This window comes from Calonectris borealis, chromosome W (genome assembly GCF_964195595.1).
Source record: "Calonectris borealis chromosome W, bCalBor7.hap1.2, whole genome shotgun sequence".
NCBI lineage: Eukaryota > Metazoa > Chordata > Aves > Procellariiformes > Procellariidae > Calonectris > Calonectris borealis.
The window spans coordinates 27,863,435-27,872,851 of record NC_134351.1 but is presented as its reverse complement, the minus strand read 5'-3'; the positions used below and the strand labels follow the sequence as shown (position 1 = coordinate 27,872,851).

At 37.5% G+C, this 9,417-nt stretch overlaps 1 protein-coding gene across 1 annotated transcript in view; it reads left to right on the top strand.

The window, feature by feature from the left end:
• Window positions 1-1,723: 1,723 nt before the first annotated feature.
• The window catches only part of LOC142075026 (integrin alpha-1-like), a 54,464-nt gene continuing 46,770 nt past the window's right edge, over window positions 1,724-9,417 (top strand). The window contains 6 exon segments of the mRNA XM_075136016.1: window positions 1,724-1,748; window positions 1,835-1,955; window positions 5,464-5,576; window positions 7,134-7,222; window positions 7,310-7,424; window positions 8,091-8,218. Of these exon segments, the coding sequence (XP_074992117.1) occupies window positions 1,724-1,748; window positions 1,835-1,955; window positions 5,464-5,576; window positions 7,134-7,222; window positions 7,310-7,424; window positions 8,091-8,218 (591 nt within the window).

The following is a 9,417-nucleotide window of genomic DNA, read 5'->3' as shown; positions in this document are numbered from 1 at the left end:
CCAAATGATGTGGCCTGAATCCCACACGTAGTGTCAAAAATAATAATAGCAATTATTTTTACTCTGAAATTTAACAAAAAAAGATTTGAACCAATGATAATTTTACTGAAGTTTTAAAAGGGAGACTTCGTTGATTTTTAATTATGCTTTGATAACTGAGAGTAGGGGAAGAAAAACACCTATTGCACATGAACAGGCATAGCAGAATTTCTTTAAATATAAACGTTTATGGAAGACAAAAGATGCATGGATTACTTTTCCAGGAAATTATTTCCCGTCAGACTGTCAGCCATGAAGTTTTTCTTATCACTTGCAATAAATCTTTTCTGAAGAATAAAAGTAAACTCTGTTTTAATTTGTTCACTTCTTTGTATTTCCTGACTCTGACTGGAGAAAGAAAAACTAAAATAGCACAAATGAAACTTTTCCTTTTTTTCTGTCCAGTGAAACTGGAAATACCTACTAAGTGATAAATAGTCTTTTGTGATAATTTTATTGCATTAAGCAGGATATAAGATGCTGAGAGAGATTAGCATTGACAACTTGGGTGCTTAATTATAGTAACAAGCTTTATATGAGAATATCATCATCTCAATGGTGAATAACATGTATTTTAGTAACTGGACATTATTTAGATGCTTTGACATGCAGCAATATTATGGATTTGGGTATTTTTATGTAGCTGTTAAATGTCAGCAAATGATCATGAAATGCTTCTTTGAAATGGAAGTTGTGTATAATTGTGTTTTTAACTAGTCTTGATGTTCTACAAATTCAACTAATTTTTGGCTCTTGTGTATTAAATACACAGCTCTGCAGCAGGGGAGTCAGTGGTTGCTTTTGAAATTGACTTCAACAGGACAAGGATGGAAGAGATCACTGCAAGAAATAAAAAAATAAAGAAAAGATAAATAGCCTTATTTGTATGTATAAATAGTAATTTTGGCTTCTTAATGAGCCTCACAGTGGGATACGATTATCGCTTCAAGCTGGAATTTTCACCCTATATACCTCATGTTTCTGAAATTTGCTACACAATCACATTTTTACAGTATTTTCCCTGATGATGATCACTAAGTATTTGTGTACGGGAAATCAGTCTGAAGAAGCATCTGCTCTCATGATTGATCTCATCATAGTCCAACACCACTGTTGTAGAGCAACTTTTCCTAAATGGGTAAATGTTGGATTTCTGCAAATAGTCTCATACAGGTACTTTTGATATAACATCTGGTTGTATTAAAAATTTATTCTGTTCTTTTCCAAATAGGAAAGTTTTACAGGCACTCTAGAACAGAATTAAGAGAAAACTATTTGTTTTGGGTTTTTTTCTCTAATGTAGATTAAATGCATCTGAAAGCTTTTCCTCATTTTCTTCTTTCTTTTCCTTCTGCAACTAGTTGAAAATCAGTTAATTCTCAAATTTATGAAAACTTGAGAACTACTACCCTGAATGAGGGAAGGAATATTTTGTGTAAATTTCTTACATTAGAAATGCATGGAGCTAAAGGGAGTAAAAACAACCTGTTATTTTATTTACTATTAAAGGTAATAATATTTACATAATGTTTTTGGAAATGTGATTTACAAATGACTGATGGACTTCGCAAAATAGGTTTTGGATACAGAAGTCCAGTTGCTAACATCTCTGAATATAGCTGCGTATGTATGTTTGAGGAAGTACGTTTTAAATCTCTTACCAGCTGTGATAAATATGCCCAAAATGCCATTTTCAACTTGTACCCTCAGTAAGTCATAACTGAACCTTGATTTCTTAAGTCTTGGGGTTTGTGTGTATTGCTACATATTACTTTTTTTTTTTTTTTAAAAAAAGCTTTCTTTCACCTTGTCGGCTCTTCCAATGTTGATGTGAAAAATGCAATGACCTTCAGTGGGCCTCTGGAAGACATGTTCGGGTACACAGTTCAACAGTATGAAAATGAGGAAGGAAAATGGTAAGCTGTTTTGTTTTTCTTAAGAGTAAACTCCAAATTATCAGATATTCAGTGACTCAGGTGCTATACTATTATTTGTAAGTACGCCCCATAAATAAGGGTCAGATTCTGTCAGTCTTAGTCATATTTCTTAAACTAATGCACAGTCCTAAAGAAACCTGGAAAGACTGGGAGACTGAAACATCCAAATTTATATCTATGTTTATTTCCTCAAAGACATAAATAAGTTCACAAAGTGGGTAAATTCTCTCCTTGCTGGAGCTGAGAAAATTTTACGTTATGCCTGAGCCCTCTTTTTCCATTTACTGAATAAAATCATTATTTATCTTTCCCTTGTGTTAAAGTATTGCCAGTGAAATTGCTCCTGTTTTGCCTAACTAATCTGTATTTTTTTTCTGAAGTTTTTTTGTCAGAGGTTGTCTGAACTGAGTTTTTAACTGGTAGGAAGATTTCTCTGTCAAAATATTTATTAATACAGTACTCTGCCTTCCCTTTTGGAGGGCTGATTATGTCTTGCAATTGGTAATATATTCGCATTTGGGACTTGGAGCCACCTTCTTAACCTGCCTTTTCCTTCTTGTTGTTCTGAATTAGAAGTTGCATTTTGATGTGCTTACCGATATCATTGCTTCTCAGTCTTTTGATAAACACCTGCTTATGCTTTTCCCTCGTAAGAACAAACTTCACAAGCTAATCACTGGGCTGGAGGACTGAAATAACGATTTAATGGTAAAAGGTTTGGGAATCATGAGATATCTATCGTTCTTTACAGAATTCTCTGGTTTTCCAAGAGCTTTGCCAGTAATTTGACATTCTTGGTTAACCCCAGGGACTCCTACTGGCAGCCTGGGACGATGGGCATGTGGCTGCTTGACAGCTGGGTCAGGCTGTTCTGCAGTGCCTGAACAATCTCCCCTGCAAGCGCCAGGGCTGTGTGGCTCTGATAGTCTGTCCACCACTGCAACTCTGCGTTCAGTATTAGCCATAGAGGATGTTCACTGAAATGAAATTCAGAGCCCGCTTTTGAAAATGCCAGCTCTTGATTGCCCAAATTGTAGGATGTTTAAATATACATCTGCTTGAGGGTCATGGGAGACTAATACTGACCTTCTTTGAGCTAATTTAGACTTTCAGGAAATGGTATTCATTCTAGGAGCTGGGGTTTTGCAAAGTAAGCTATATTGTTGTAAACTGTCCTGAAACCTTTCAAGAGCAAAATATAATATGAGCCAGAAAGGCAACTCTTCCAGTAGCTGAAGGAAGACAGTAATCTAAAACAGTGTGATAGGTCTGAACATCTCTGAAATTAAACTCCAGAGCTGCTGTTAAATTTTCAAGCTTTCAAGTTGCTTTCAGCATAGCGACATAGAGAGCAGGAAATCTGTAGGTTGATAATTAAAAATAAATATACAAACCTTTGTGATGCTTTGTCAACTGCTATAACACTACCTAGATACCGCGGATAGAGCTTTTCAGCAACAGATGTTCTGTAAAGCTGACTGTGGATGTTTCTTGATTAAAACCAGGGTCCCCTAAAAAAAATCCTCTGTGCAAACAGACAAAATAACCTCTCAAACCACTTCTCTCTGTTCATGGGGCTCTTTCTTTGTGAGAAAAGAACAACACGGGGATATAATCCTGCTGAGCATTGATCACCTCCTGTGGGATGTCAAGCACATTCAGCTTCTCTGCAGTTAAATAGGAGTCAAGGATGCATAATAGGTTGTGGTGCCTGCTTCTAAGTTTTATTGTAAAAAATACATACATTACAGCATATAACTTGAAAGAGCAGTCAGATCCAGTATATACTTGGAGCATTTTATTTTGCTTTAGCATTTATTAATTAGGATCACAATGAGCTGTTCCAGTATGGTTTTTTAAAAGCTAGATTGTTGTCGTGGTTTAACCCCAGCTGGCAACTAAGCACCACACAGCTGCTCGCTCACTCCCCTCCCCACAGTGGGATGGGGGAGAGAATTGGAAGAGTAAAAGTGAGAACACTTATGGGTTGAGATAAGAACAGTTTAATAACGGAAATAAAATAATAATAATAATAGTAACAATAAATTGTAATGAAAAGGAAAATAACAAAAAGAGAGAGAGACAAAACTCAGGAAAAACAAGTGATGCAACTGCTCACCACCCACCAACCGATGCCCAGCCAGTCCCCGAGCAGCGATCCCTGCCCCCTGGCCAACTCCCCCCGTTTATATACTGAGCATGACGTCATATGGTAAGGAATATCCCTTTGGCCAGTTTGGGTCAGCTGTCCTGGCTATGCTCCCTCCCAGCTTCTTGCACCTCCTCACTGGCAGAGTATGGGAAGCTGAAAAGTCCTTGACTTAGTATAAACACTGCTTAGCAACAACTAAAACATCAGTGTGTTATCACATTATTCTCATGCTAAATCCAAAACACAGTGCTATACCAGCTACTAGGAAGAAAATTAACTCTATCCCAGCTGAAACCAGGATGATTGTGTACTGGGTTTAAATTCTCCTTTCTGTCTCTTTTTATTCCGTAGGCTACATTTTACCTATTATGTCATTCTATTCAAATATCTTCTGCCTGGACTCATTAATATATGATTAAAGGTAGAAATGGTTCTCTCAATAACTCTTCACAATCACCTAAGTGTCCAGGAGCAAATCTTACCGAACTATTACTCTTAATGGCAGGATTTCGATTTCCAGTGTGTACTGTGAATTCTAATTTAATCCGAGTTCTTTCTTACACATTTAACGGAGCCAGTTGTTCTCTGCTGGGTAATGCTGGGCTATTTAGTGTAGCTCATGAAGATTTGAGAACAAAAACAGTGTCCATCTCTAAACAGCATTTCCTGCAGAAAACTGGATTTAGGAGTGGATGCTAATTTGTGGTGCTTACAAAGTACTATATGAGAATAGTGATTTTTGATCATGCCAAATTTGGGGGGGGGGAAGGTGCACAGGATAAAAAGCCTTAAAATTTTAAAAAATTGAAATTGCTTTTAATAATTAACCCTGTTAATGACATTATTTTTCATTAATGAGAGGAAAAATTATGTATTTTACATTTCTGGCTCACATTACTTAAGACTGAATTCTTCTGGGTGCCTGTGAGCCTCTCCTTTGGCATTTGGGGTCTCAGAATTGAAAATACATTTTCTTCTAAAAGATATTAAAATCAAGGAGATATTAAATAAAACAGATATTTCTTTACGTATTACTTGTAATACTTGTCATCCACCCACCAATACTGCTTATATTTTCCACTGGAATTTTTTTAATGTTATTCTATTGTGTAATTTGGTATATAGGCACATTTCCTTTCTGTGTCCTTTATTAAAAAGGAGACAGAATGGCTGCTTTTCCTTGTATCTGAACTAGAATAATAGATACTTTTCTTGCTCTCCATCCTGTACTCTGTGCAGAGCTTGCTGCAGCTGTGCTCTCTCTGTAAGTTTTATTTGCTGACTTTCATGCCATTTAAGAAAGAAGAAATTTCAGCTAACATATTTCATTTGCAGGGTACTTATTGGTTCACCATTAGTTGGCCAACCTGAGAAAAGAACAGGAGATGTATACAAATGCCCTGTAGGAAAGGACAACCAATCACCCTGCATAAAACTGAACTTACCAGGTATGAAAGAAAATAAAGCTGTGTCATGTGGAGGAATGATAGAGACCTTAGGAGATTTTTAGCTAATAAATATGCATTAGAATTGTTTCTATAGAGAAAATTTACTTAGGATTCCAGAGCTAAATGTGAAGGAAGTTGTGTTTTTAACATAAAAAAAAATTTTCTTTTAAAGCCTCTCATTCTCCTACGGAAAACGTGCTGATCATTTTAGAATGGGCATTTGGCTGTTATCAAAACATTATTATGACTGGTTGTCGTGGTTTAACCCCAGCCAGCAACTAAGCACCACACAGCTGCTCGCTCACTCCCCCCGCAGCGGGATGGGGGAGAGAATCAGAAGGGTAAAAGTGAGAAAACTCATGGGTTGAGATATAAAGACAGTTTAATAGGTAAAGCAAAAGCCGCGCACGCAAGCAAAGCAAAACAAGGAATTCATTCACTACTTCCCATCGCAGGCAGGTGGTCAGCCACCTCCAGGAAAGCAGGGCTCCATCACGCGTAACGGTTACTTGGGAAGACAAACGCCATCACTCTGAACGTCCCCCTTCCTTCTTCTTCCCCCAGCTTTATATGCTGAGCATGATGTCATATGGTATGGAATACCCTGTTGGCCAGTTGGGCTAGCTGTCCTGGCTATGCTCCCTCCCAGCTTCTTGTGCACTTGGCAGAGCATGGGAAGCTGAGAAGTCCTTGGCTAATGTAAACACTACTTAGCAACAACCAAAACATCAGTGTGTTATCAACATTATTCTCATACTAAATCCAAAACACAGCACTATACCAGTTAATAGGAAGAAAATTAACTCTATCCCAGCCGAAACCAGGACACTGGTATTATTTGACTCTGGTTGGCAGTCCTGGCCATGGAGCCAGAAAGGCTGTGGAGCATAGATTCATGGGTTACCCTTTCCAAAGCTCTCTGAAGCCAATGAGAGCCTTCATAATGACATCAGTAGGCTTTTGATGAGAACATAACTAGCCAGAACCAGGCTGAAGCACCTTAATACAGTACAGGTAAATATTAATAATTTTCTTGCTTGTGTCAAGATATGCGATGTATACAGGAAGAGACTTCCTGTTAATTTGAATTTCACTAAATATACCTGTCACGGTATTTTTTATCTTCTCTTTTCCCTTGAAAACCTAAATGTCAGTAGTGTAATAGTAACAAACATAAAAGCTGTAATTCATTTATAGCAGGACAGGATGAAAAAAATGAATGTTTGTGTTATAATTAACAAAACTGTGTGAACAGTAATCTCTTGCTTTCTTTGTGCTGTTATTTTTTTCTTTTTTTTTTTTTCTTTTTTTTGTGGTTCAAGAAAACTATTTGAGACAGCAACCCAGACAAATTTTCTGGGATAAAAGCCAGTCTCAGAATTTTTTCTTGTTTGTTGCAACTGAAGAAGAAGGAGGAGGAAGGGTGCTAAAATATTTGTTGGAACCAGTGTCAGTCTGGGTTTTATTTTAGTAGCTGGAAGCTCTATGCTAGGGGATATATACTTTAACATTTTGTTTTCATGTTCCCAAATATTTAACATTTTAATCTATTTATAGCTGCTACTTCAGTTCCTGATGTCATGGAAGTAAAAGAAAATATGACTCTTGGAACAACCTTAGTGACTAACCCGAAAGGAGGCTTTCTGGTAAGAAAGAACTTTTTGCCAATTTTAAAAGTCTGTATTTTCCTCAGGTACTATACCAAACACTTCACCCTTTTTCATCTTTTAAAGGCATGTGGACCACTTTATGCTTATAAATGTGGGCGTTTGCATTACACAACTGGAGTTTGCTCTAATGTCAGCTCCACTTTTGAAACTGTCGAGGCGATTGCTCCGTCTGTGCAAGGTATGCATGCCACAGGAATTCTCGTGTGTGTCTGAAAATACAAAGTGCCAAACAAGACAAATGTGTATACACAGGCATATCAGAAAGTATGAACTGCTTTCCTTAGCTGCCAGCATTACCAAGTTAAGTAAATGTTTTCATTGTCCGTATATAACCTAAATTTTTGCTACTTTTGGAATTTATCTCAGTATAAATAATCATTAGAGGGCTATGTAACATCCAAACACAATTGCTAAAAATAGTTGCTTATGTTTTTTACTTATGGCCATAAGACTCTTTTTAAATAATGATGGCATGTTAAGACCTAATACAAACCCAATTTAGTAATATAGATAAAAATCTTAAAGACCTGGTCCTTTGGAAAATCAAAGAGGAGCAGATTGACATTGAAGAAGGTAGGGGTCACTGGTAAATAATCCAGTTATGTGATCCTCTAATCCCATTCTTAAGTTTCTGCTTACAAGAAAGTGCCTTGCTGATAAAGGGAACACCAAACCACATAAAATATAATGCAAAAGTTGATGAATGACAGTTTGCATCAAACATGACAGTTCAGCCCTACTGTAGAAGGATATGTGTTTGTTACTAATCACAAAAGTAACTGGAGCTGTGAGATATATTTGATCCTTGGTAGTATCAATTCTTATGTGGCAATTTGTGTTGCAGAGTGTAAAACCCAGTTGGACATCGTCATAGTCCTTGATGGGTCCAACAGCATTTACCCATGGGAGAGTGTCACAGCCTTCTTAAACAGCCTCCTGAAAAACATGGATATAGGTTCTCAGCAAACACAGGTAACATGGTAGATATTTTATTGTTGTTTAATTTGTGGGGAAAAAAAGTATTTACAGGAAATGGGATGAGAGCATCATCTATGAAGCTCTTCAGTTATAAGAACTTATGGCAATGGGGTACTAAAACAAAATAGCTGAAACCACAACTAAGTCAGTGTCTGCTGCCAAGTAGCAATGTCAGGGAGGCTCTCCCTCCCCCACCGCTCAGGCATTCTGGAGAAACCGACTTTCTAACCTAGAGACAAAAGTTAAGTGCGTTAAGTGAGGCTGTTTGAACATTGTCTTTTGCTACTTTCCTTCCTTTCCACAAACGCTTCTTGTCGTCTTTTGTACTTCGTAGCACAAAGGTCATTTCTGTTCCTCTGAGGCGCACATACATGGTTCAGACAGCTTTTGATTATAAGCTTTTTGGAGCACTGTTCAAAATTTTTGTACCGCGGAGCACTGAACATACAGCTCTTAAACATTTGAAATCATAATTAATGAGTGGCTGTTAAGCTGCATGTTATTAATGGTAGACACCGCATTTATATAATAAATGGAGAGGGCCAAATTCCCAGCTGCTATAAATCAGCGCAGTTCCACCAGAATTAATGGAGCTACAACCAATTACCCCAGCTGAGGATCTGGCACATGTTTCACAGTCTGCTGAATAGAGTATGTAAATAGCAATTTGAGCAGAAATCAGGGAAGGGGGAAACAGATGCTAGGATACATTTTAACACAGACAGCTTTATTAACAGCAACAGAAGAAACTGGGTCTTCCTTTCACTTCTCCCTTCCCCCCTCCCAAAATCAAGGATTTTCTGGGATCCTGTATATTTGACATGCTGCAGGCCAATACTTAGTTTTTTTGCTATTTCAGGTTAGCTCCTAACATTCAGCTCATGCCTGAATCACCTCAGACTGCCTTCAGAAAGGAGACTGTGAGTAGGTGTAAAGGATACCTGTCTGCAGAGAGTATCCCCGTCATTTTCCAAGTTAATTGGGGTTTGTGAGTTACCACCCAACTCCCCTGTTGTCTGTACTGAATACTGGCTGATAAAATTATTACTTATAAACTGTCAACTTTAAAATCGTGTCCTGTTATTTTAAACACACTGTTTTTCCAGATATTGTGAGGAAGAAGGAAAAAACTTTGTCAAATTTAACAGAAAGGAGGGGGGAAAAAAATCTTCCCAGTCCCTTAAGCTGGTGAT